This window comes from Sabethes cyaneus, chromosome 3 (genome assembly GCF_943734655.1).
Source record: "Sabethes cyaneus chromosome 3, idSabCyanKW18_F2, whole genome shotgun sequence".
NCBI classification, from domain to species: Eukaryota; Metazoa; Arthropoda; class Insecta; order Diptera; family Culicidae; genus Sabethes; species Sabethes cyaneus.
The window spans coordinates 168,191,592-168,218,952 of record NC_071355.1 but is presented as its reverse complement, the minus strand read 5'-3'; the positions used below and the strand labels follow the sequence as shown (position 1 = coordinate 168,218,952).

At 38.8% G+C, this 27,361-nt stretch overlaps 1 protein-coding gene across 1 annotated transcript; it reads left to right on the top strand.

Annotated features, from left to right (window-relative positions):
* Positions 1–232: 232 nt before the first annotated feature.
* On the top strand, positions 233–16,579 carry LOC128743625 (dynein intermediate chain 2, ciliary). Its single transcript, XM_053840237.1, has 10 exons — positions 233–280; positions 354–681; positions 1,186–1,293; positions 1,768–1,910; positions 2,158–2,596; positions 14,712–14,789; positions 14,872–15,325; positions 15,836–15,961; positions 16,030–16,263; positions 16,393–16,579. The coding sequence occupies exons 1-10, from the start codon at positions 233–235 to the stop codon at positions 16,577–16,579; spliced, it is 2,145 nt and encodes a 714-aa protein (XP_053696212.1).
* The last annotated feature ends 10,782 nt before the right edge of the window (positions 16,580–27,361 follow it).

The following is a 27,361-nucleotide window of genomic DNA, read 5'->3' as shown; positions in this document are numbered from 1 at the left end:
AATTTTAAAATTTATGCCTACAAACAAGCCTTTGGACAGAAACAGGCGGTCTTTGTTTGTAGCGGACGGGGAGAAGCGACAAGGACGAAGCTCTACTGCTGCTAGATATGAGATTACCTTTTTTGTCGCCAGGGACGAATTTTGCCACCACCCGGAGATTGACTGTCAGTCTAGTGTTAGCGTTCGTTTGGAATAGTTGATTAAATTGAGCAACAAATTAGAGTGCCTTAATATGGCTTCTCCAGCTTCTTTTCATAGCTTGGAAAGTGATGGAAGCGATGTATGGTGGACATCGTGTTTAATTGTTTTCTATGTTGTTCCGCTAATATGTGTTTTTTTTTTGTACTCATCAGCATCGGACACCGTCGATGGCGAAACCGGGTAAGAACGAGCCCGTCGACAATGACGAATTCGAGTCGTGGGTTAAAGCGAAACAGCTGCTAAGGCCGGATGACCAACTGGACCTCACTGAAGCTGAGCTGGGTGAAGAGATTCCCAAGTTGTTGTCAACCGAAAATCGACACTTGCCAAGAAACTTAGTGCTGTACAATTTCCACGAGGGAGCCTACGTTCCAGTTCCTCCGCCGGAGAATACGGTTACGCTGTTGGAGTTTGAGGGAACGGCACTGCATAAGGAAGCACCTGAAGCTAAGGAACAGATCGCTCGCAAAGGAACCGATGGTAAATTATGTGATTAAACCTAAATGTTATTAATTTTTTGGTGGAATGAATCACAACACACATATGAACAGAGAAGCTGTTTGTGAACAACTCACGGAAAGGTTTTTTTGCATGAATTTTTGGAATGAATACTTTTTTGTAATAATTAATTTGCTTTCATATTCGAAACAAAATTAGCATCATTGTGAACACCAAAATATCAAACTCATAAATTGATTTTTGTAAGAATCTGCATCTTAATCCAGTTGAACAGAAACGGCAATTAAATTTAACATTGATTTTGTTCAACTTATTTTTAAGGTGTAGGTTTCTTCGTGTAAATAATCCTAAAATATAAAGTTAGATAAGTTCAAAGATTGCTCGATGGAAAAGGTACTAAAAATAGCAATCGAACGTCATGTCACCTTTCTCTTGCATGTTCACCACATTACCTCGGTCTAACACCATCCACTACCCTCACCAAACAAAAAATTGAATCTCAATTAATCCACTAATGAACCAAAGAGCTGTACACCATATTGGACAAACCGGCAGAGCCAAGTCCGGAAGAGGAACAAACCCCGTCGCCCAAGTCCGAGTCACCGGACGGCGAGGATACCGAACGTGACGAAGGTAATTTCATGCTTGCCCTAAATTAACAAAATCTAATCTTCCCCTTCTCTAGCGGAGGAGCGGAAATTCCTTTAAATTGGCTTTAGATGCAAGCGCGCGCTGTTTCACAGAATTCGTTTTCACTCTTTGTCATTTTGTGTCATATTATCGTAACGTAAATTTAATTTTATTATATTTCTACTTGCTGTTTTATTGAATTGCTTGTATCTTAAACGCTGCTATGTAATTTCAAGTACCACTTTTGCAGAAGCCTTCGTGTAAAAAATTGCTGATTCGTTACTTATCTTTTATTAAAGTTCCTTTGACTGATTATTCTGACGGTATGAGATTAATATAATATGTAGATATTCTAGTTTTATGTATCAGTAGAACTTAATAGTATTGGTAGAAAATTATTCTATATTTACTACATGTTTAGGTACAGTGCAATAAAAGGTGCAGTATATTTGTAACTAATATTAACTTTCTGATTAGATGAAGCTGAAGCTGAGGCGGAAGCTCAGGAACAGGAAGAGGAAGCACAAGCCGCTCCGGAAGAGGAAGTTCCGAAGAAAAAGTTGACCAACCAATTTAACTTTTGTGAACGCGCTGCATTGACAATTGCTAATCCTTCAAGGGTAAGTATTGGAACCGCTTGTGGATTTGTAAAAAATCTTAGATCATGATGAAACATTAAATTCTCGCACAGCGACATTATCTGCACATTTATTCGTGACAAAAAAATCTTTATCCAGTCTGAAAAACCTGCAAAAGAGACATTATTGAGCGATTCGCTACGCAATAAATAGAAAATAACAGTTCACAGCCAAATTTATTGAACACTAACGTCAATAAATTCTATATCCCTTTCGGCACCACCGGCAGGCCGTCGATACGCAAACCGTGCCACCGCCGAGGTCCACGTACGGCGCGAGTGTACTGCAGTGGGTGATTTACGACTCGTACGCGGAAGATTATGCCCAGCAGCAGCGGGAGAAGGAGCGCGAGAAGGAGAAAAAGCCGACGCTGCACAAGCGGGATGAAAAATCACGCAAGGACGACAAGGCCAAACAGGCGGAGGAGTTTAATAAGCGCTATTTGCAGGCCTGTCAGATCATCGAACGGATGGTTAATCAGAATATTTATGACGAGATTGCCCAAGACTATCGCTACTGGGAGGACCCGTCCGATGAGTTCCGCGAGGAGGAAGGCACCTTGCTGCCGTTGTGGAAGTTTTCCTACGAGAAGACCAAAAAGATGTGCGTCACGGATTTGTGCTTCAATACGCTGTACTATGATTTGTTTGCTGTGTGCTTCGGAACTTGTAAGTATCAATTATGTTATCCAAGATGATAAAAGCAATTAAAAAGTGACATTCGCTGGCATTCGGGCTAGAGTAGTAAATTAGTTTTATAAAGTTAAGCAAGTTGTGACAAGTGACAAAGTGGATCCGAAATTGGATATTATTTCGTTTGCCATTATTATTTATGCAACATACGCTCCCGATGGAAGTTAAGCTAATGTCTTCAAATATGAATGCTGGTGTGGAGTGGTTTACTGCATTTATAGCATGATGGTTTAGTTTACCTCTAATGGAGACGCGTGGTCATGCATGATCCATGATCCGTGAAGAAAATTCCAAATTTTCCAAATAGAATCTTTGAGTTTGTCTTACATTTATTGTATTGCAAAATATTTCTATGAACAATTTTGTGGCTTTGGTTGCCGAAGATAAACTTTTCTTATCCCTCTAACGGGTAAGGTAGACGGCTTTCACTTTTAGAATCCCAGATCCAAATGCGAAATAGGTTGTGAATGGACAACATACAAAATATGTTAAGAACAGATTTCTTGACATTTTGACATAATATTCTGATCATGCGTTCAAGTGTTATCATCGTAAAGATGAACAAGAATAAACAAAAATTCAGCTAATTTGTAGTGATCGACTTTAAAATCTTTCTGGGAGTAGTTAACAGGCTTTATGGCAGTTTTGTAAAATATTCGGTCAGGGCACAGCGTTAGACATAAAAACAAAAAAAAAGATTTAAGACTTTTCTTACCTGGCGCTTGTCCAGATAGTCATTTGTGCATGAAAATGAAAACTTGAGCGCCTTAACTGTAATTTCATAAAAAAATTACAAACGGAAAGTGGAGAGTAGCGTAAGTATGTACCACGAGCTGCGATTGTTACTACAGATGAGTACAGAGGGTATTTTTGTGAATAGACATAAATATAGCATCCAATGCTTTGGTATTTTTTTCGTTCGCCCAGATTCCGATAATAGGCATCGGTTTTTGAAAACCTAACCTGACACCCTTTTCCAGTGGACTTGCCAGCGGTTCTCAGAGAACTGCTGGTGGTGGCTCCGCAATTTGATAGTTGCTCAAGATCATCACCTAGTTCTTGGTTGTTATATTTACATTCCACTTCAACTACCACCACTTCTCTCCATCTGGCTATTACCAACTAACTCGTGTAGCAGTTTGCGTTTTATCAACAGTGGATCTCATTTTCGGCAGCTCTAGCCTCCCTGCAGTTCACTGTGTTCTGTAACGTAGTCGTAGTGAGTATGCGACTTATGATTTGGTGCTTCACGTCTGACATCCATTTCATCCATTTCACGAAACGTTGCAATCTTTTGATGAGCACCTCGATGCCGTTTTGCAATGCTATCAGCATCATTATTGGCCGAAACCTTAGCCATGGCCGATTAAAAGATGGCTGTCGGCATGTTCTCCAGCTCATTCGTGGTCTTGGTGCCCACCTACTTCTGCGTTTTGACCACGAAATTATTGGTGTAGATACACCGTTTCAGGTTCACCTAAAATATTTCTGTCGGGCGTAACTAGGAGGGTTGGTGGTCATCGGTGTTTTCACTTGTCTTCGGCCAGCCCATCCTCTACAGTGATTTATCGGTATAATGGGACGAGTCTGGATCCGGTCAGAGGACCACAATCATTTGCAGCATACTTTTTTGATGAAAACAGCAACTTTCGGCAGGCACTTTGTACTGTATAGCTCCCCACAAGCTCGGAAATAAAAACGGGTTGGATATGCCCTTCGCGCTAATCGTCAGCAACCTTCTTTTGGTGTGGGATATAAACGATCAGCATCAAGGACCACGCCGTCACACTTCCCAAGAAAGGTATTTTTGACCAGCACCAGTTAGATGCTTCTTCGCCATTTTTTCGATTGCTCCGACCTCTCGGCCCAAAGCGCGGACTATAAGGCCACATTGTTCTTGGTCTTCCTCTTCAGCTTCTCCCTTTCAGCCTTTTCCCTCTTTAGCCTTTCTCCAGAAAGGAGAGGATGTTGTAAATGCCGGATTAGTTATATGCGGCGAACACAAGGTGACGCACGATGTCCAACTTCTTCGCTCAAGGATGATGCTGGCAGTACGGACAAAACCTCAAGCGTAGTCTAACTGTTTTTGCCTTGGCTGCTACAAATCAACTGATAACACTGGGGCATGTGACCCACCTTTTATATCAAACTAGCTGACCCGACAAACTTCGTATTGCCACAAATTAACCTGTGTTGTACATAAATCATGAATCTCGGATGATCTTTGTCACAATCTCGAGTTTTGCAAGCCCCTCAGTGGGCGGCGCTTCCGACGGCGGGTCACCGGCAACACTCGCCACCGTCTCGTCCTGAATGATCTAGTGTTACTATAGATAGTTTTTGTGGTCTTGTATTGACTAATGTTTTATGGAAGAGTCTCGAATTTCTCGAGTTCGATTAGTTTTTGAGTTTCGCAAAAATTTCTGTTTTATTTGTATGAGAGTGCATATCCCCCTACCACAGGGGTGAGAGGTCTCTAACTATCGTAAAATGAATTCAAGACTCCAAAATCTCCCACATGCCAAATTTGGTTCCATTTGCTTGATTAGTTCTCAAGTTATAAGGAAATTTGAATTTCATTTGTATGGGAGCTCCCCTCTTAAAAGGGGAAGGGGTCGTAATTCACCATAGAAAAAATTTCTGCCATCTAAAACTCCCACATGCCAAATTTGGTTTCATTTGCTTGATTAGCTATCGAGTTATGAGGAAATTTGTATTTCATTTGTATAAGAGCCCCCCCTCCTAAAGTGAGGAGGGGTCCTAGTTCATCATAGAAAAAATTTTTGTCTCCAAAAACACCCACGTGTCAAATTTGGTTCCATTTGCTTGATTAGTTCTCGAGTTATGAGGAAAATTGTGTTTCTTTGGTACAGGAGCCCCCCTTCTTAAAGTGGAGAGGGGTCCTAATTTACTATAGAAAATATTCTTACCCTCGAAAACCTTCACATGCCAAATTTGGTTCCATTTGCTTGATTAGTTCTCGAGTTATGAGGAAATTTGTATGGAAGCCCCCCTTTTAAAGAGGAGAGGAGTTATAATTCCCCTTATAAAGAGGGGAGGGGTCTCAATTTACCATAGAATAAATTCTTGTCACCGGAAACACCCACATGCCAAATTTTGTTCTATTTGCTTGATTAGTTGTCGAGTTATGCAGAAATTTGTGTTTCATTTGTATGGGAGCCCCCCCTCTTAGTGGGGGGAGAGGTTTCTAACTATCACTAAAACCTTTCCTGGCCCCAAAAAACCTCTACATGCATATTTTCATACCGATTGGTTCAGTAGTTTTCGATTATATAAGGAACATATGGACAGACAGACAGACAGACAGAAATCCTTCTTTATAGGTATAGATTTAATGTGTAACAAAATAATTTCTCGATATGCAACCGGAAAGCGGGAAGTCCGGAGTTGTCAATTCAATAGCCCGATTTCGAATAATAAGCGATAAAAAAATTAATTGACCTCCTGTGGCCATAAAACTGTTTGGTTTGCAACACTGGCAATATGGGTGTCTAAATTCATAAAATTACTTCAGAAGGTCATTTTTCATTATTTTGATTCTATCTGATGATTTTGCCACGGCATGGCCATTCCGGAACATATTCCCGTGGGGCTTCACAGTTGTCCAAAACCAAAAATATGTGCGCATTAGAGTTTTGAGTGGGAAAACTTGATTTTAGGTTTATGGAACCTTTGGGAGAGTTTCTTGAAATTAAAAGTTCTATCGTATGGTGAAATTCAAATTTTGAATAATCCCCCTAAAAGTGAAATAAAAAATTTATTTTTCTGCAGCTTCAATATAACACATTGATGAGTTCTGCAAAGTTTTAGAGCATATTATTACAAGAAATTTTGCTGAAGACCGTAACCTTCTATCTCCTCAGCGAAGATAGAAAAGTCCTATTTCTTATACGTGAATCTTCAAAATCAGTTTTTCTATTTTAGCTTTTTTGCAGTTGTTGTATGATTTTTTCATGTTTTATAAAGTTGTACAAATAGTAAAAATACACAACTTTGCCGAATGTAGTATACCTCTATCTTTGCTTGTTTAGGAGCTGTAAAACTTTTGATTTAAAAAATACCCTAATTTTGATCCCCAATTACGCGACTATGCGCAGACGGATACAAATGAAACTTCCTGACTTTTTGTAGTTTTTTATTTAGTTTCAGATTCATGTAATGTAATTTGTATCTGTTTGCGCATAGTTGAGTAATTCGGGGTCAGATTTAGGGCATTTATTATAACATAAGTTTTACAGCTCCTAAACAAGCAAAGATAGAGGTATACTACATTCGGCAAAGTTGTGTATTTTTACTATTTGTACAACTTTATAAAACATGAAAAGATCATACAACAACTACAAAAAAAGCTAAAATAGAAAAACTGATTTTGAAGATTCACGTATAAGAAATAGGACTTTTCTATCTTCGCTGAGGAGATAGAAGGTTACGGTCTTCAGCAAAATTTCTTGTAATAATATGCTCTAAAACTTTGCAGAACTCATCAATGTGTTATATTGAAGCTGCAGAAAAATAAATTTTTTATTTCACTTTTAGGGGGATTATTCAAAATTTGAATTTCACCATACGAGGTCAAGTCCGAAATCAAATACAAATGCCAATCTAATGCCTAATCTAAAGTTCAATTCAAGTGGAATTAAATTTAATCCATTTTAAGTTTCACGGGTGGGCCGATACTGGAACACACAACCCGTCTTCTCTATAAAATTTAATGCAAAAAAGTCCTAACTTTGGAGTTGTTAACCTAATCGACCAGTCAACTTACCAATATTTTTGAAGCGATGGTTCTACAATTGATTAAGGGAAAGTAATGAAGGAAATTTTTTTGGAAATGGAGGGGAAAGAGTGAAAAGGAAGAGGGGGGGGGGGGGGTAATAGGTAGCTACGCTTAACAAGTTGTCGTTGTGACTCCTACCTTTTGTCCAATGCTGGAAGGTGCATGGGTCGAACCAAGCTATAATCTGAGATTATAACCGGATTCGAACCCACAACACCCGCAAGAGCATGTGGCTCGCTGGTACCCTTGAACCACAGAGGCGCTGGACAAAAGGAGACTGCACAACCCCTCTTATTAACCCATTATGACCCAGCGTATGATATATCATACCTCGTCTTCAAAACCTGTTTACTGCTGAATTTCAATAGTTAGCATTGTTAATATATCACTACAAGAGAGATACGACATCAATCTGATGTGTGTAATAGTTTTTGTCATTTCATCTGTATTTTCAACAGTGCAAAGTTGTTACAAATGGCGGAAAAAAAGTTGAAAAAATGGCGAAAAAAAATTTGTCTCCAAAATGCATGAAAAAGTCAACATTACCTGACATGTAAATTAGTATTTTATATGTAAAGTCTTTCACAAAATTCGGTAAGAAATCTGTAAAAAACTTTGTAATTTGTTTGTTTGAAACTGAACCTATAAAATATTTAATCTGCGATATTTTGGCCTTGAAAGCATTCCAAATGACGATTTTGCGCTTCCCGACACATTCGAGCCATAATATAATAGATTACAGAGTTTCACGTCAAAATTTAGGTATACCCGGGTCATAATGGGTTAATGTAGCGACATGGGTTGGGCTATTTTTAGACACAAATTGTGCCTCTTCCTACACATACATACTGTAGAAACCACCGACCGAGAAGTTTAATCGATCTTTGTGTTTACTGGCGGGATGACGACACTATGCTAAAGCCCTATAGGGGAAGACGAGGTAAGACGGCCCCCCTAAGCGAATAAATTGCTAGCATAAAATTTGTACGAAAATTCACCTTTTCTTGTTTAAAAATTATATAAAGCATTAATTAGTCTATTTTTCCGTAATTTTTCATCAATTTTCGAAACGTCTAAAAATTACTTGTTCACAACCAGGCGGGGTAAGAAGGACCACCAAAGGGGTAAAACGGACCATGGCGGAGTAAGGCGGATTGTGGCTGATTTGAAGGTTTCTTTGAGTTGTAAACACAATTTCAATATTATTAACTAAGTAAGAACAAGTTCTTAAGGGGTTTTAGGTACATGCTAAAAGAAGGTATAGTTTAATATATAGACCTGCTAAAAGAAGGAATTTTACTACTAGTTCAATTTTGAAAATAAGAGTAGACGTTATTTTAATCCACTGGTTTTTGTTTTACTCTTTTCTTGGCGTTATTTTGTTGATTTGTCAGCAGGACTTTTACTCTTTGAATACGCTTCACTTTAGGTGAAGGCAAAGAAGGCAACACATTAAATGAGCCGTTAAGTGACGGTGGGATCATCGAATTTTGATTCCGTGAGATCCAAATTTACATTGATTTTGTTATTCGAATGGCACTTGTTGGCTTCTTTTGACGTGGGAGGCTCTGTGTTAGACAGGATGATCTCAGACTCAGGAATAATTTTTATTGCAGGTGTACTCTATTTCGAAAAAGACACTGATGAAGCCTGCAAGTCGTAAACGAAATGCGTATCTGTCAGAATAATAAAAAAGTTAGTCAAATTCAACAGAAAAAAAGTTGGTTTTTTCATTCAATATTTTTAAAATCTATTAAGACACTAAGCAGAAGAACTTTAGGCAATTATGAGCACTATGACGTATGGCCCTTTTACCCCGTGAAAAATGGCCCGTCTTACCCCTAGTAAACAATTTACATTATTTTGCTTTTATCTCTCAATCCGTACTATTTTATATACCTTTTCCGCCACACACAGAACAAGAATTGCCCAATTCAAGTCAGTGGTAAGAGAAACGACAAACTTTTTTTTTGCTGAATAACCTTAAATTTGTTGCTGCTGAAATTATATCGCATGAAGATACTGCGAACGAAAAGTTTGTTTCGATTCGTGTTTTGACGTTGGATACGGCCGAGTGCCGCAGGTTGTCTCGAAAGTGTTTAGATAGTCTAATAAACAAAACATACTGGGGCATCTGTAAAAAAATTTAAGGATTTCTTGGCGAAATCGATGTGGTCCCTCTTACCCCGCCGGGCCTTCTTACCCCTTGTTACCCTAAATGTAAAGTCTGGACGACTATCATCAAGTATAGTTCCAATCGATCTGTCAAAAGTCGTTCCAATCGAACATGGAATAATATTATCGTTTCTTATTAGCCCTCTCAACGAAAAGTATTACAACTTATTTTATATACACTCAAGTCGCTTTTTACGCGAAGGATACGCCCCGCGTAAATCAAAACCGCGTAAAAAACGCGTAAATTCCGAAATTCGCGTAAAAAACCGCGTAAATTCCGAAAATCGCGTGAAAAACCGCGTAAATTCCGAAATTGGCGTAAAAAACCCGCGTAAACTCCGAAATTTGCGTAAAAAAAACGCGTAAATTCCGAAATTCGCGTAAAAAAACCAAAATTTCGCGTAAAAAAAACTTTGTGGTTTTCAACACTACGCGAAAAAATAGACGTTTTGAGCACATCCGCGTAAATTCCGAAAACCGCGTAAATTCCGAAAATCGCGTAAATTCCGAAATTCGCGTAAAAATAGTCGCGTAAAAAACCGCGTAAAAAGCGACTTCAGTGTAATTTAAAAAGTTACATTGTTTTGACTAATTTCTTCTGTGACTAAATAAGCTCACATAATACAGGCCGCTTGCGGCGAGGATTTCTAGTGTTTAAAATTCATAAAAGCTAATGTTTGTAGAATTCTCTGTGATTAAACTTAAGCAGAATGATAAACAATATTTCATTTTTGAAGAAAATGTCCCAATTTTAAATGTTAACAGTCAATAAACAATAAAAATTGAGTCAAAACGAAACATACAATAAGCTGCTGATACCGGTAAAATCACGCCACCGTGCATGTTTGCACCTTTGGCAACGTTGCTGGTTTTTTAAAACATATGCAGGGCTGCCAAATTGACGAAACTTCAGACTTTATATTTTTATAGGGCTTTACACTATACAGGCCCTTGCGACTTACAAGTAAAAGGTACTGCGTGTGAGCGCTGTTCGTCTGTCAGCGTGTTAGCCGCGATTCTCAGCGCGGGGTTTCGGGGGAAGGCCCCGTTCCTGTGAAAATTGGCCAAACCTCGTGATTTTAGTCATGACCTTGAACTGCGGTCAGGCATATATTAATAGTTTTGAAACGATGGTTCTACAATTGATGAAGGGACGGTAACGGAAAGTAATGAAGAATGATTTTTTGGAAATGGAGGGGAAAGAGTGGAAAGGTGGTGGGTGTTAGGTGAAGGAAGAGGTACAATTTGTGTCTAAAAATAGCCCAACCCATGTCGCTACATTAATTAGGGGGGTTCTGCAGTCTCCTTTTGTCCAACGCCTCTGTGGTTCATAGGTACACGGGTACCAGCGAGCAACATGCCCTGGCGGGTGTTGTGGATTCGAATCTGGGTATAATCTCAGATTATAGCTTGGTTCGACCCATGCACCTTCCAGCATTGGACAAAAGGTAGGAGTCACAACGACAACTTGATAAGCGTAGCTACCTATTACTCCCCCCCCTTCCTTTCCACCTTTTCCGGGGCAAAATGCGCCATAAGAAATACGAATTACTCAACAAACGCTTGCACTGCAATCAAACGTTTATAGATCTAGTAAAGTCCTTTGAATACTGGCACGAAGGTAGATCCGGCCAGAAGATCGTAGGGCACTCGTGTTGCTTCGACAGAGGAAGCAGATCCCAGCTAGCATTTTCATATGAATAAAAAAGGTAAAAATCAGCATTACGTACAGATGTACATGCTAAATAAATCGTATTTCATGCGCAAAATTGGCATATCCGTACTATTTTGGAGGCGATATACGTGATTACGGATAATTTTGAGCGTTACGACTATATAAGTATTTATATACGATAATATCCGATTAAGCGCGAGTCGCTCCGTACTACTCTATGATTTTGTGCTGAAAATCGTATGTATGTCAGTCATTATCATTATATACGACAAAAAATCAACTTGATCCCACTTTATCCAGCTTTAGTTACGATTCCGAGTTGGTTAGGAGATATTTACGATAGTTTTCGTACATTGATATACGAGTTGGTGCTAGCTGGGATGCTTCTGTGGATACTCCTTGAGGTAGATCTGCCCCTTCACAGTCCCGGTAGTCACAAACGGTGCACTCCTTTTGCCACAAGATGTGTTTCTTGGCCAAATCATCTATTTCTTGGTAAACTATGAAAGTTTCTGCATCCTTACTTCCTCCGGAACATCAAACTTGTGCTGGGCAGTAAAGTACAGTAGCCCTGGAAGCTGCCGGAAGTCCGTCTTGACGTAAGTCTAATCATTCATGATGAGAGAGTTGAGAATTTGCCAGGTGCTTGCGCAAAATAAATTTGCGATGTTACTTTTCGGGTGATGCCACTTTTTCCACTTTTCGAAAAACTGGCCGCGATAAAAATAGAGTGTAAACAATACACTCTAAGCTACTTCTACTCAAATTTTCAAGAGAAAATACCCAATGGGTAATTTTCTACAGCGTTTCTTCAGTGGTGCAATTTGAAGTGGGACACCCTTTAGTTCATGCGCGCGTGCACAAACGTCAAAACGTTCGTAAAAAGCGATATCTTAGCACTGACCGTTCCAGCGAAAAAAGACCTGTCGATCGTCGGGATCGGGATTCGGAATAACAGATTTAAGGAGTAGGTAGGTGCCCACGCTGTTCTGAGTCGTGCCGGTTTTGCATGGAAATAAAACCGTCGGCGGATTTTGCGCAATTGTTGTGGCGCATTTTGACCCTTTGTTGTGGTTCATTTTGTACACACCTATGCGCGTTTTGCCCCTAACGAGTCTGAAAACAAATTTTTGAATGCCTTATAAAACTTCACGATTTAAACATATTTTTTTGATTTTTACGTTTCAGGACGAGCATGTTAGGTGAAAAACTGTTGTACTTTTGAACCTGCTGTCTAGTTCATTAAATATTTTCTGCATTGACGAGTAATACGAGGTTATTGTTAACGTGGGCATTATACCCCCAGTCTCCCTAGATAGTCCATCAAACCAGTCATTTCTTAGTGAACTTTGACAGTTTCATATGCTTGAAAATGTCTTGAATGAAACTTTCCCATTCCGGTTGCCGTATAAGCCTTTTGCCCAGAAATCTGTTTAAAGTCAACCTTGACGCAGGTTTCGTCATCTATCTCCGCGCAATCGATGTTCGTCAGCATCTTCGAATGCAGAAATTTCAGTGATCTTGTTTACCGTTGCTAAGTCCCTACTTTCTAATGAGTAGGTAGACAGTTCGACTCGTTTTAGGTTCAAAGCACAGTTATAGATGATACTCCTAGCTTGTTTGCGACATCTCGGACGGGGAGGCCACTGTTTTTGTCGTCGCTGCGGTTTCTGGCTTTCGGTTTCACCCCAATCCATACTTTCTGGCTGTCGACCAACGTAGGCTAACCCGTTGGCTAACTCGATGTGCGAGTAATTGCCATTGTATTTGTTGTTATACAACATCCCCACTGTAATAGTAAGTGGCTAAGTCGGGTTACAATTTCATTTTCACGCGGGTATCAATTCCGATGAAATTGGTACCACTAAGTAAACAATACTTCCAGATCAAAACACTGTCATTTAGTTTCTTGGTACAACAACAGGAAACGCTGCGGTAGCTAGAAAGAAGCGCCCAAATACTAACTTTATTTGAGTTCATTTTTTTCTTGAATATGGTCGTCCACAAATTGAAATCGATAGAACTAGTATATCCTTTGAAGCTTTGAATTCAAATGTATGAATGTTGATTTAATTTCCTAAAATGTGGCTCGGTTGCGGTGTTATAAGATAAATCAATTTCACGAATAGCAGAAGTTGAGGAAGGCTACAATGTGCTTTGATTGGCAAAGTGCCTCTGCAATGTGCATCTGTTGATATGGACATAGATAGCATTTTCAGAAGCTGCATCCGTGCTGCTTTGCTCGTTTTCATTTCTAATTTATGATGCGGCTGATGTTTGACGTGACATCAGTGTCTGCAGCTTGTGCTGCGTTAGCTGCACAGTGCACTGTATTGGATTAGCTTTCTTTTTCTTGGTCATAGAAAGGTATAAGGTTTGTGCTGAAATTATAACTTTGTTATTTGAATATCTATAATATCTTTTAAGTCTTGTCAAGTCAAGGTTAATGGTTTAACAAAATTAACCTCTGTATAAGAGCAACATTTAATTGCAAAGTAAATTGTTTTATCCATTGACCGTTGGATCTAAACAAATAATACTGGTCGAACTGTCCCTTGAGGAAAATAATATGAAATTGTTGGGTGGATCTAGGAAAGTGTCTCTGCCAAATGCCTCCATCTGCGATGAGCTCGAATTTTAACGATGATTGATTTTCTTTGGCCATTGGTTTTTCGTGGCATGTTTTTCCATTTGTCATTTTTGATTCGCTTGCTGTCAGGATGGAAGAATAGATGCTCCAAGGATTGTTCAACAAAAAAAAAATTCTAGTAGACACCTGTTCAGATACACATTTGAAGTGTTGCATATTTTAAATGACTGAACTAGGTTGCTTGCCAATATGTTTCCTTCCTAAAAAAAAGTGTTGAATATTATATGAAACTGTGTGATTAAGCCAAAGTAGCTTTGCAGTATCACACGAGAAATTTAATTTAATTTTGCACCGTAAAAGTCCCACAAAGAAAAACTGTCTTTAGAAAGTTTCGAATTAAGCTTAATATCAATGTATTATAGTCGTTTAAAGTAAAGTTTGTTTTTTATTGCTATTGTTCGTGTTTATCATCTTCTGTTGCCTACCTTATGGCGTACAGACTGTTATACTTGTCATGTACTTTAAAAACCGAGTCAAATCAACCAAAACGATAAGAGCAGTTACAGAGCACTTTTATACCTTAACTTTTCACAATCTTCTCGGGTACATTGAATTAAAAGGTACTCAGCCATAATCGTAAAATCTGTTTTTAGCACCACGCGATCCCTTATCTGTTTCACTCAACAAGGGATAAACTCTGATTTAACTCGAGCAGGGTGGATTTTCCAAATGTGCCACACGAGTAGGCACAGAACGTTTGCTGCTCAGCCCCACGAGAGGGCAAATGATGTGCTGGCACACGGTTGTATTTACGTTGATTAACATTTTCCATTATTATCTTTTCTCCTTTCAGTGGATTTTATGAAACAAGGCAACGAAGGAGCGGTGTGCCTATTTACGATTAAAAACCCATCGTTTCCGGATTACAGAAGTAAGTCTAATCATTTTTTTATTTCTGTTCGTGCAATGATTTGCAAGAATGTTTATTTTTACTACCATTGTGTTTTTCCCAGTAACGACTGAGAGCGGTGCCATGTGCTGTGATATCCATCCCAAGTATCCGTATTTGATAGCCATTGGGTTGTACGACGGAAACGTGATTGTGTACAACCTCCAGGTGGGCACGAAGGAGCCGGTCTACATGTCCCATGGAGTTAATGGGAAACATTCTGAGTGCGTGTGGGAGATCAAATGGGGGCCAGATATGCAAGATGGTGAGATAAACTTCTACTCGGTGTCTGGCGATGGGCGTGTATTCAACTGGGTGCTGATGCAGAATAAATTGGCCATTACCACAATTATATCCCTGTTTCTGGACATCGACCAGGTCGGTGGACCGGACGGGAGCAGTCTGAAGCTGAAAGGTTGCGGCATGTGTATGGTTTTCCATCCTAATAATCCGGAGATATTTCTGGTGGGAACAGAGGAGGGCTACATTTTCAAGTGCAGCACGGCGTACAGTTCAAAGTAAGTAGTGTTGCTGTTAGAACAGATTTGTATTGTATTTGGGCTTTGCGGGTTCGTATTCAACTAAGCTATGACTCTCATTTGTTCGTTATCCTAGGAAACAGAAAGGGCCTGAATAGGTGTAAAGTTAGTAAATTTTGATTTCCTCTGTAACTCACATTTTCATGAAACGCCATTAATTTAAACAGTTTTTCAAATATTATACTGTGAATTATGAAAAAATCGTACATAAAAAGCTGTCGAGTTGAAATTTAATATCATTAATCATTGGATACTTAATTATGATAAATTGAGTTAAATCAAATACGCGCCTGTTCAGAAGCAACTTTCTGATGAATGATTATTAAAAGTCAATTAATTTTTTTTTGACACGGACCGGACGCGGAAAGCAATTTCACGTGGTTATTTTTCATTTCTGTCTTTTGATTCTTCACTCATTTTGATATGAAATTTAAAAAAAAATATGCTCAAATAAAATCCAATTAATTCGGTTCACTTTTCCTCTTTCAGATATCTGATGACATATTATGCCCATTATCTGTCGGTGCATCGCATGGATTACAATAAGTTTAACTCGAACATTTTTGCATCCTGTAGCGGCGATTGGCGGGTAAAGATATGGGAGGATATGCGGCCGTAAGTGAAACATTTTATTTTACTAGTGGTGTTGGTGGGTAATTAATTTCCGGTGTGTTTAATTCCAGCGAGCCCTTGTTCATTTTCGATCTGGGAGCTTCGGTCGGTGATGTCAAGTGGGCCCCATACTCGAGCACGGTGTTCGCCGCAGTCACCACCGAAGGGAAGGTGTTTGTGTTCGATCTGAACGTGAACAAGTACAAGGCGATTTGTATCCAAGCCGTCGTGTCGAAACGGAAGAACAAATTGTCCCGGTTGGCGTTCAACCATAAGCTGCCGTTTATCATTGTCGGCGATGACAAGTGAGTTTTCACCTTGCTATGGAGTTTAGTTTTTACCTCTTTTGTCTGTACACTTCGGGGTTGAAATGCTCGAAGCAGTCTATAACTTTTATGGGCAGATAAATCTTAAACACGCGTCCCATTTTTCAGGGGAACAACCATTACGTTGAAACTGTCGCCGAATTTACGTGTCAAGACAAAGGCACCGAAAAAAGCTGTTCCGGTAGATCCCCATATGCTAGAGGTTCAGAAGCTGGATCGGCTGCTGTCGCTGGTACGGGAACTTCCCGAGGGTGAGATGGTGAAGGAAACGGTTAGCACGGTAGCCTCCAACTAAGCAACACCCGCACCCGAAATCGCACTGGAACAGTAAACTGTGCAACCAGGCCACAGGAGAATGTGAATTTATCAGTACGACATAGAAGCCTTAGCGATAACAATAAATTATTTATTTCTTAGTGAATTTATGATAATGGTTGTATTTTTCTTTGGTAACTGTTCATCGGCAGCGTACGGGTTGAGCAATTTTTTAAAATATCAAACATTTCATTTATGGTTTATATTTATGAATTTGTTTTTCATCATTTCGTAATACATTGAGTCAAATGTTGAACCAATTCTACGACTAAATTTTTGTCGACTAAATCTTAGTGCTTTGTATTAGTGCTTTGAACCAAGTAAAAATAGCAATGTTATATTCATCGAAATGGGATCGGATTGTGCATAGCTGAAGATGCATGCAAACGATGAGCAGCTTGAGCTAATGAACAACAAAACAGTTAACCAAGACGGCATCACTGCGGAGCTTAAACCATGGGTCCTCATAGGTTAGCTACCTGTCTGCATTAGCTGATCAGCAGCTGAGAAACAAAACAGCTACCGGAGGAGTTTAAGAAGAAAATAATATGACCAATATACAGAAAAGGCGACAACATGAAATGTGGGAACTATAGTTACTATATATATAGTTCGGCGGATAGAAAATCGGGAGCCAAATAAACGTCAAAAGCGGAGCCAAAAGCTTTTCAAAATCCAAAATGCAGGAGTAATGTTAAAAAAATACACTTTATTTTCATAGAACTAGTCATTTTCAACACCCGCCAGTGATTATTTTTTGTAAAAACCTGCACATTTCACTATAATTTCAAATTTAATTTCATAAATCAGGGATGCCAATTCGCCTGGTTTTCTATCCGCCGAACTATATATATAGTAACTATAGTGGGAACTCCTCATAATCATATTCTCTGTTCTCTGCGCAACCTACAAAATTCTTTATCAGATCATCTTCCACAGTCTATCACCACTAATAAGTAAACTTGCAGGAAGTTATCAAATGTTTGTTTCCCGAAAAACAACAAGTACCTGCGAACCACCTTCCCGAACTACCTAATCATCTATCCGTCGTAGAACTCGTAGTCTCAAGCGCTCTGTTTCAAATTGTATCGACTGGCAGTTTTCAAGCCCAAGCTTAGGGCGGCCGGTCCACCTTAGTCTCCCATCGTACGCCAGGTGTACGGTGGGAATCTCTCCAAGTAGTGCCTGTGGTTAATTCCGTTTGTACTTCGCCAAAAATAATCCGCAATAACTTTCTTTCAAATACGGCAAGTGCACGTATGTCTTCCGTAAATAAAGTTACTGTCTCAATTACGTAGAGGATTATCGGTATGATTAGCGTTTTGTACATCATCAGTTTTGTGCGGAATCGTACCCTCGACTTTCAGCTTCAATACGTCCCTTTATAAGTCGACCAACAATTAGGTATATTTTTCGTTTGGTAAACTTATCCACGGTGCCTAATTCTGCGCACTTTCTTGCCCATGTTCCTTATTCTGCGCATGTTTGCTCTCAATTCAGCGCACCCAAAAAATGAAAATAAATACTCCGGCCATGCTGTTTATGTCTTTATACGCTGAAAGCACACCAAAAAATCCGGCATTACCCATTACCATAATTAAATCCATGGCCTTCTTGTGCTGTCCGGGTGGCAAAGAAATATTGTTATCATTTTGATTGCCTCATTTTAAATATTTTTTCTCGATAACGTGAAGGGCGAATTGACTCGGGTTTTCTGCATACTGAACGTTATACTTTAGACTAATACTAAAAATTGTGCTTTCATATAGAAACCACTTTCCCACTCTCTGACAGCCCCACGAAGTTGGACATTAAAAAAATTAGAAGACATGGTTTCATGAATTGGCGCTCGTAGCTTCGGACCCCGAGACACAGCACAGGATTCGAATCAATGCAAGTTAAAGATCATATGTGAATTTTCATGACTCTATACCTCAGCCATTTGGGTGAGGTTGCGTATTCTTTCGCGATTTCTTCGTAGGATACATTACTGCGCAGAATTTGGAACATGAATAAAAAATCTGTGCCTAAATATGCGCATTATTGCATTTTGACGTAGGACTACGTCTTACGGCAAGTTTTGAGATAGGGTGTCATTCCAAAAAATCAAAAAATGCGAGCGTAACGAAAAATGAAAGGTTTTGAGCGCTAATAGCTCAGCGGTTTTCCGATCGATTTTCAATATTCTTACACCAATCGATCGGAAAATCTTCTAAGAATTGACCCAAATGAAGAAAAGTATGGATTCTTGATGTTGAACTATTGAAAAACTGAAAATAATGAACCTATGTTTTACCAGAATTCTCGCTTCATGATTGGTTGGAAGATTCTTTACGATGATCTAAACCTATACCAATTTGATATCTGTGCTTGGGAAGTAAGCCAAAACAAGTGACAAAGTTTCCTCATTGTAACAAGATTTGTTAACACCGCGGTTCAACCTAGACCATTTTGATGTCCTTGCTTGGGAAGTACGCCAGAAAGAGTGACAAAGCCCCCTCGTGCCAACAGATTTCTTACGAACGCGATTAAACCTAGTCCAATCTGATGTCTGTGTTAGGGAAGTGTGCCAGAAAAAATGACACTAATTCGTTTTCCCAACAGATCGCAAATTCTTTACTGCGTGACGATTAAACCTCGGCGAATTTGAGATCTGTGTTGGAAAAATATGCTACAGCTGTAGTGTACGGTTATAATACGGCTCTGTATGAATACGCATGCTTGCCGTTTCATGAGAAGTCTAGTGAAAAGATGTGCTGTTGGTGTTGATAAAATAGGATTGAATTGGTAAAATCCTTTCAACGTGGGAAACCACGGATAATAAAAACAATCTTTAATTTCAGTAAGGTAGCAGGAAAGTAATAGTTTGTGTTCTTGATTTTGTTAAATTGTTTTCAAATGTACAATATTTTGAGAATTGAACGTATGCAATGTTACTACTTTGATAAATGTTACATACAACGCATGTAGCATGTATACATGAAGAATCGAATGATTACAAGCATGAATACATGCTACTATCCCTACAAAGAGACTTACGTAGTGCTGCGTCACCTATATATGCGGTCGTGTCTTGTACACAACCCCTCTGATTTTTTCTAAGGAAAGCAATGCATGCAATCACTCTTTTTGTCTAAAACATGACTAAAACTAATTATTCTTTCTAATTATGCTGGGTAATTTGATCATTGCAAAGAATTTCGATCTTAAATTTGTTCATTTTCTAGAAGGACAATCTTAGTGTTGGTGCTAACGACGATGTTTTCTGACATATAAAATACTTTTAGTTTCACGCTAAATTATTTCGCTCTCGTATATTATGGCCCGTTTGTAAATAATGGCGTAATATTCAACAGACATTTATAAAAAAATAACGCAAAGATCATTGTTATGCACAATATTTAACAATACTTATATAAAGAAAAATGCGCAGAATTAGGAGCGGTCACGGTATGAACTCATTAACCACTTCCAATTCATCACCGTTAGTAGTCACTGTCCGTAAGAGGCAAACGTTGCTTTCTCTGGAACCTCTTTCTACCATATAGGGTACGGGAGGGTATTTTCAGCAGGTTTCTAAATTCAGCATATTTGCCTTTTCTTTCGCCAATAAATATACTTTGCCGACACAAAATTTTCTCAAGACTGTAACTAATCTACTATTTTTTATTCAAAGAACGTCAAAACCACCTGTTCTTCCACTAGAACTAGGCCTTAGGTTGAAAAAATAGATGCCATCGCTTAATGGGCTGAAAATACCCTCCCGTACCCGTACCCTATTTGATTTTCGACGTACTGATTTGTAATCCAATCCTCCTAGCCTTCGTTTTTAATCTGGCATAGATTGCCTCCGCCATGCCAAGATTTTCGGTAATGATGGCGAAGGCCGGGAGTTGTTTACTTTTATAGAAGATCGTTCCTTTCGTTTCGATGACTGCTCGCCAGCTAACACCTACAATTGCGATTTTGAATAACATATAGGAGAGTCCATCCTGTTGCCGTAGCTCTCTACGTGATTACAAAGGACTCAAGAGTACCTTTAAACGCGCACGTAGCACATCACTCGCTCCAGGATAGCTTTGATCACCCGCGTCAATTTGTTCGGAAAACCGTTTTCGTGGATTATCTGCTTTAGCTGTTCGCACTCGACTGTATCGTATGCTGCCCTGAAATCCACGAAAATATTATGCGTGGGCACGTTGTACTCTCGACATTTCTTGATGAGTAATTCTCGCTGAAACTGGGCCACTACTGACACGAGGTGTTCAAATATTGGAACTTTTGCGTTTAATTGGTTGAAAATGGTTCAAAAATAAGAATTACACTTTTGATACCTCGAAATAGTGAACCCCTCGTGCGCCAAGGGGTCTAGCAGGTTCAAAAAAAGTTGAATTTTGAGCAAACCTTGAGATCTATATCATGTGATATTTCATAAATTTGCCATGAAACAACTAACAAATGGACCGGTTCTGTAAAGAAGAAGAACAGGGTTTTCAAATGGAGTAATATTTTTTTGGCGGCCATCTTGGATTTGGTCACCATATTGGATTTTATCAAAAAATCACCGTTTTCACCATGAGCCCCCCAACAGATTTTCAATTTGAGACCACCATTGGAAAGCTGCGGAAAAATGCTACAAGAAACATTCATAAAATTAGGTGTGCAATGGCATGGGGGGGATAATAGGTAGCTACGCTTAACAAGTTGTCGTTGTGACTCCTATCGTTTGTTCAATGCTGGGTCGAACCAAGCGTAGCTACCTATTAACCCCCCCCCCCCCTTTCTTTCCACTCTTTCCCCTCCTTTTCCAAATTTTTTTTATTATTTTCCCCTACCGTCCCTCCATCAATTGTAAAAACCATTGTTTAAAAAAATATGAGAATTACTGTGATGATTTATAGGAGAAAGAAAATTTGATCCTCAGTAGCACGAGCCCTCATAAAACCCAGCTGATACCTGCGGTATCGAAATCTGGAAGAGCGCTTTATAGGCGGCATTGTTCAGCGTGATGGCGCGGTAATTAAAAATAAACCAAAACCTTTTTATTTTCATTTTGAAAAGCAAATTTAACGATTCGTTTATTGTAATTACATTGCTCCTTGACACATCCATTATTCTCTAAGTTGACCGCATTAAATGTTTCATTTTTAAACAAATGCGTAACTGTTCATAATGAAATCCGAATTCGGTTGAAGTACTTATCGATAAATAATATGAATAATTTATCATTAAAAAGGAAGAATAATCGTTTGAATATTCATTTATTTAATGATTTTTACTAACGAATAATACTAAACTAGTAACATAAAAGTGCCTATATACATATTTTACTATGCACTCGTATGAACTCTTTCCACCTCACGTTTTGCTCGGCTCTGAATCGCGTATTCAATAGTTACATTCTGTTTTTTTATGTCTGTCACAAGTATCATTAAATTGACGGTATAACCGGTAGAAATTTTGATTGATATAGAGAAGAATCGTTTCGATCTTGAATGTTTCCAACTAAGGTAATGTCTTCAGTTTTATGAATACTTATCTAAGCAGTATGAATGTGAAGTGAATAAAAGTAGGGCTATTTCATGCATGGGGTAAATTGATTCTAAGATAGCAATTACATATTAGATTCAATAGTTCTAAAAGGACAAAGATTATACCTAGAGAAGGACAGCTAAAATAAAGAGCTCTGAGTCTTATCGCAGACGAACTTATTTCTCTAAGCGGAATTAAATCTTCACCGTTTTCCAGATGTGCGTGTTTTGCTTTTAATGTGGAATTAGGATGGTTTTCAGAATACGTGACACTGAAAATAAAAATAAATCATTACTTATTGCACTTATCCTAAAATACAAACCATCTTTTAACTAGCAGTTTCGTTTTAAAAATCTAAATAAAAAAAAGATAACATTTATGTACATAAATCTATTATCTTCTAGCAACTGGCGTACTCAGAAAGGGGCACGTGATCTACCTTATATTTAAAACTTAATTTCATATAGGGTACGGGAGGGTATTCCCATCACGCTACTAATTTCGGCATACATTACCTTTTTTGGCTACACTTTCCCAAATAAAAACTTTGCCGCTATATAACAATACTGAAACGAATGTAGCACTCATAGGCTTTAATGTGTTATAACTATTTTTATAAAAATGTAAGTAATTTGCTTAATTTTATTCAATAAGCATCAAACCCACTGTTTTTACACTAGCACGTAACCAGGCTGAAAAAACCAGCAGCAATCGCTTACGCGTATCCGCTCTTGATGATGGTTTGGAAAACACACAATTATGATCACGTTTACTTATTCTAGAAACTAAACAGCTGTGAATATGCTATCACAACACAATTCTACTTCTTTTTATCACGGAAGAACACAAAAATTCCCCTCTGATATGAAAATATAAATCAATTTTCATTCACTAGCCATTAGCAGCACTTTGTTTTTAATTCCAGCATATGGTGCGTTATTTACACTACTACCAATATATGAGGCCTGAAATGCTTCTATCGTGTTGACATAGCTGGTATTTGAGTGACAACTGGCGCTAATGTATATGAACGATTCAATGATACACTAGCGCCAGCAGCAAGATGTTGTCACTGCAAAACTAGTTATCTTCAATGAGCCCGGAATGTAGGCAATAGCGACAAGTTATTTATCGGTCTCTCGTTTCTTGTCTCTTTTGATCTGTTTTTGAAAAGCATTTAATCGCTGTATTGGCTATTTCGGCCTGTCGGATTTAAAAAACACAGACACCACTATAGAAAATGGGCTCAATTTAGTCGCAGCGACGTCATCATTTCTCGCGTTTATAACTCAAATTCAGTAGCGTTTTATTAAGACACAAATACACGCCGATATTCAGTATATAAATATAAATATAGTTTCAACGTAATTCCTAAATATTGTTCAGGCTACTTAGTGGGCTGGAAATACCCACCCGTACCCTAGCTACACTGTCAAGCATCTACTGAGCAAAAAACTGAAAATGAAGCCTGCATCTACATTTTGGCTGCGAAAATAAACTGAATATACGAGTAATCGAGACAGAATTGGGATTAAATAATGAATAATTGAGATATATCAGAACAAGTTTTAACATAGCTTTTAAACAGTTGTAGGAAACACCTGAGACTTACATTAAAAGCTAAATGACAGTGATGAAACAATAGTTAATCAAAGTTGAAGTTAATTTGAACCAAAAAAAAAAATCTTTTATAATATTACATTAAAATAATGTTATAATTTTTATTCAGTAATTTAGCTTTTAATTATTGGTTTTATTGTCTAAATACACAAACCACTATGTCTTTATACTAATTTTTGATTCAATTCCCACAGTATTGAAATGACTACTGGTACTGCCCAAGCCCAACGGTACGATGCTGGCCTAACAAGCGAATCTCGAATTTCGAATCTCGACCGGACGCACCGTCTATAGCACCTACTATAGTAGTCAGTAAGATCGTTGCACTGACTCCGTAATTGTCCTGTATTCTAATAGCCGGCTGTTAGTCGATAAAGAAGGGCCAAGTTCTTAAGGACGTTTGAACCCATGGTACTGTTTCTTTTTTTGCAGATTAGTACTAGTACGTCTTACGGAAAAGTAGGCTATCGTTCCAAAAAATTCGAAAATACGAAAAAGTCAGGCCAAAAATAAATTTAGACGCCCCTCGTGCGTCACCTGCACCTCGCTCGAGAAGGCTATAGGTCTTACAGTGCCAGTAAACATCCGAATCGACACTTAAGGCGACACCGAAAGTGGCTAACGTTATTGTGTTAGAGCGTCAAACACTGTATTGTACATCTCCTGTGTTCGTTAAAAAACCTAAACGTTTATTTGAATGTTGCATTAGTATTGGTAATATATGTCAAATTGTAGAGCTTGCAAATATAAACACAGCTGATCCGCAGCCAACCGCACCGACTACGAACATCCCGAAATATGGTTTATTTTCTTTATCAAGACACTCCGATTCATCTAAGATTTGCAGCAGCAACTGAAAATGCATAGGATCACTAGGATGGCTAATTAATCCGTTTGCATTGAAGACGAGTTTTTGATTGCTGGTCAGCTGTTTACTTTCTCTAAGCTTATCGATGCAGTAAAACCAGAAAGCTCTTTAAAAGCTCATTGATGTGTCGTAATTTTGAGACCGTGGTGCTGTTTTGTTGGAAAGTGCTATTGAAACGGAATATGAGCGCTACCAAATATCTATTAACTAATTCCAGATTATACGTTTTATGAACACGTAATCACCTATATTTTCCATTAGCAATTATATTTTGCTGAGCGTTTGTTGATATATAACGGGTCGATAAATGGAATGATAAGTTTTAGGAAATTATAACAGCACTGGAAGCACTGATTACGTGCTCTGCCAATACAGATGCATTTTTAAGTCACAAAACAATACATGCATCGAACGGTAGCCATTTATCCAGCCATCTTTGATCCATTTTCGGTTTCCCCTTAAAGCAGAATTCGGTAGCCAAGAAGCGTGCTAGGCGTTTGTGTGAGCCAGTTTTGATGAAATTCAATGGATGTAAAGAAGGCTATGATCTATCAAGGAATATGTAGCTGTGGACTGAAGACTGATCCTTTCATCACTTCCTCAACAATGACTTCACTTCTGTAGGCCTGTGGACTGATTCGAAAATGGTTTACTGCTGGATTAAAAGGTCTCCGCAGAGTCTACAAGTCTATGTATCTAATAAAGTTGCTGAAATACAGAGACTTACTGACAATTTTCAATGGCATCACATTCCGACAAATGAAAATCCAGCTGATTTCATATCGCGCGGTCAGCGCCCTCGGGATTTATACAAGAACTTTTGAATTCTATCTATGGCCTACGTCGTTAGGTACGCCAATTATATATTAACGAAACGGACTACGATGTTGAAGGGAACGCCTACATCATCCGAACGAGCACAAGCCTTGCGGTTGATAGTGCGATTGATTCAGCAAGAGACATTTCAACCAGACCTTCAAGCTTTGAATAAAGGCTGCAGGGTTAGCAAAGACTATGTGGTCTTAAAGCGTTTATAGATCCCATGGACGGAATCTTAAGAACAGGCGGACGAATCAAGCATGCATTTATTCCATACGATAGTCGACATCAATTGCTGCTTCCAGCAAAGCATCCATTTACAGAAGCACTTGTGAGAAACCAGCATCTTATTAACCTTCATATAGGACAAAAGGTGCTTCTTGCAATAATTCGGCAACGGTTCTGCCCGTTAAGTGTAAAAACAACCATTCGAAAAATTATACGAAATTGCACTAAATGTTTCAAGGCTAATCCGATAAGAACAGTACAACTGATGAGCGATCTACCCTCGTATCGTGTACAGCCAGCACCTACGTTTGCGAACACCGGTGTTGACTTCGCAGGACCGTTTCTACTCAAATCTAATTCGATTGGACGGAAGCCTTTAATCACGAAATCGTATGTCTGTCTATTTGTGTGTATGCTCATTTGTGCCATACATATCGAATTAGTCTCTGATTTGACGACCGACGCGTTTCTGGCTGCTCTTCGGCGGTTTACTTGTAGACGAGGTTTCCCGAGCAAAATGTTCTCTCATGACGCCACTAATTTTGTTGGCGCTCAAAATGAACTGGTGAGACTGGCAGAAATGTTCAACAATCAGGTGGAGTTGAACAAAATCAAGGTGTTTTGTTCTAGTCAGGGATTTGAATGGTCATTTATACCACCACGGAGCCCTCACTTCGGGGGAATTTGGGAGGCAGGCGTGAAACAAGTTAAGAATCATCTTACAAGAATTATCGGAGATAGAAAACAGTCGTACGAGGAGTTGTACACCACCCTCACACAGGTTGAAGCTGTACTTAATTCACGGCCTCTTGCACCCAGTGACTTGACAGCAATCACCTCAGCATATTTCCTAATTGGAAGAGAAATGCGAATCAACACTATCTCGCTGGCAATTAATTCAAACCATGTTCCAGCATTTCTGGAAGCGCTGGACAGCAGAGTGTATGCATGAGCTGCAAAATCGATCGAAAATTTTGGCGAGCTTGTACTTGTCGTGGATCAAAATGCACCACCGATGAACTGGCAACTTGGTAGGATAACCGCGTTACACCCAGGGTCTGAAGGTGTGACACGGGTCGTCTCGTTAAGGGCATCCAAAGGAGAATGTAAGCGAGCATTTACAGAGATATGTTTACTTTCGTTGGACATGGACAACGAAAATTGAAACGAGTTTCAACGCCGGGAGAATGTTGATCATAATTTGAGCATACCTATTTCTTGCCTTTTATATGAATAATATTGTCTTACTAACACACGTATTCTTCTTCCTTGATTTATTGAATTCTGTCGAATAAAATTCAAACGTATTGTTAACGCTACAAAGAATCGGACGTGTTTTGGTTTTTGTCCGAAAGCAGTAGCGATATCCGAAGAAATTATACAGTCCACTTGCTCGCTGAGCCGTTCAGTCCCGTTTTCACTTCAACTTTAAATCCAATTTTAAGTCTTATTTTAATTGCAATTTAAGAATCAATTTCTTGTTGTTTTCAGGTCGAATTCTTGAAATTCAATCATTCCAGTAGAATTTCAACATCATACCTAATTTCATGTCTAGAGCCAAGTTCAATTTCATATCCTATTTTATGAACGATTTGAACCATAGTTTGTTTTATTTCAAGATTCTAAGTGCCAGTTTTGTTTTGTATTCATGTATTGTGTTGAATGTTGTTTCACCTTTTCTGAATTTTGATTTAT

What these genes read in the sequence shown, in the direction of transcription:
- LOC128743625 (XM_053840237.1), top strand. Translation starts at nt 233, where the DNA reads ATGGCTTCTCCAGCTTCTTTTCATAGCTTGGAAAGTGATGGAAGCGAT. An exon ending in ATATGGGAGGATATGCGGCC is followed by an intron (nt 15,962 to 16,029) that starts GTAAGTGAAACA and finishes GTTTAATTCCAG; the next exon opens with CGAGCCCTTGTTCATTTTCG. An exon ending in ATCATTGTCGGCGATGACAA is followed by an intron (nt 16,264 to 16,392) that starts GTGAGTTTTCAC and finishes CCCATTTTTCAG; the next exon opens with GGGAACAACCATTACGTTGA.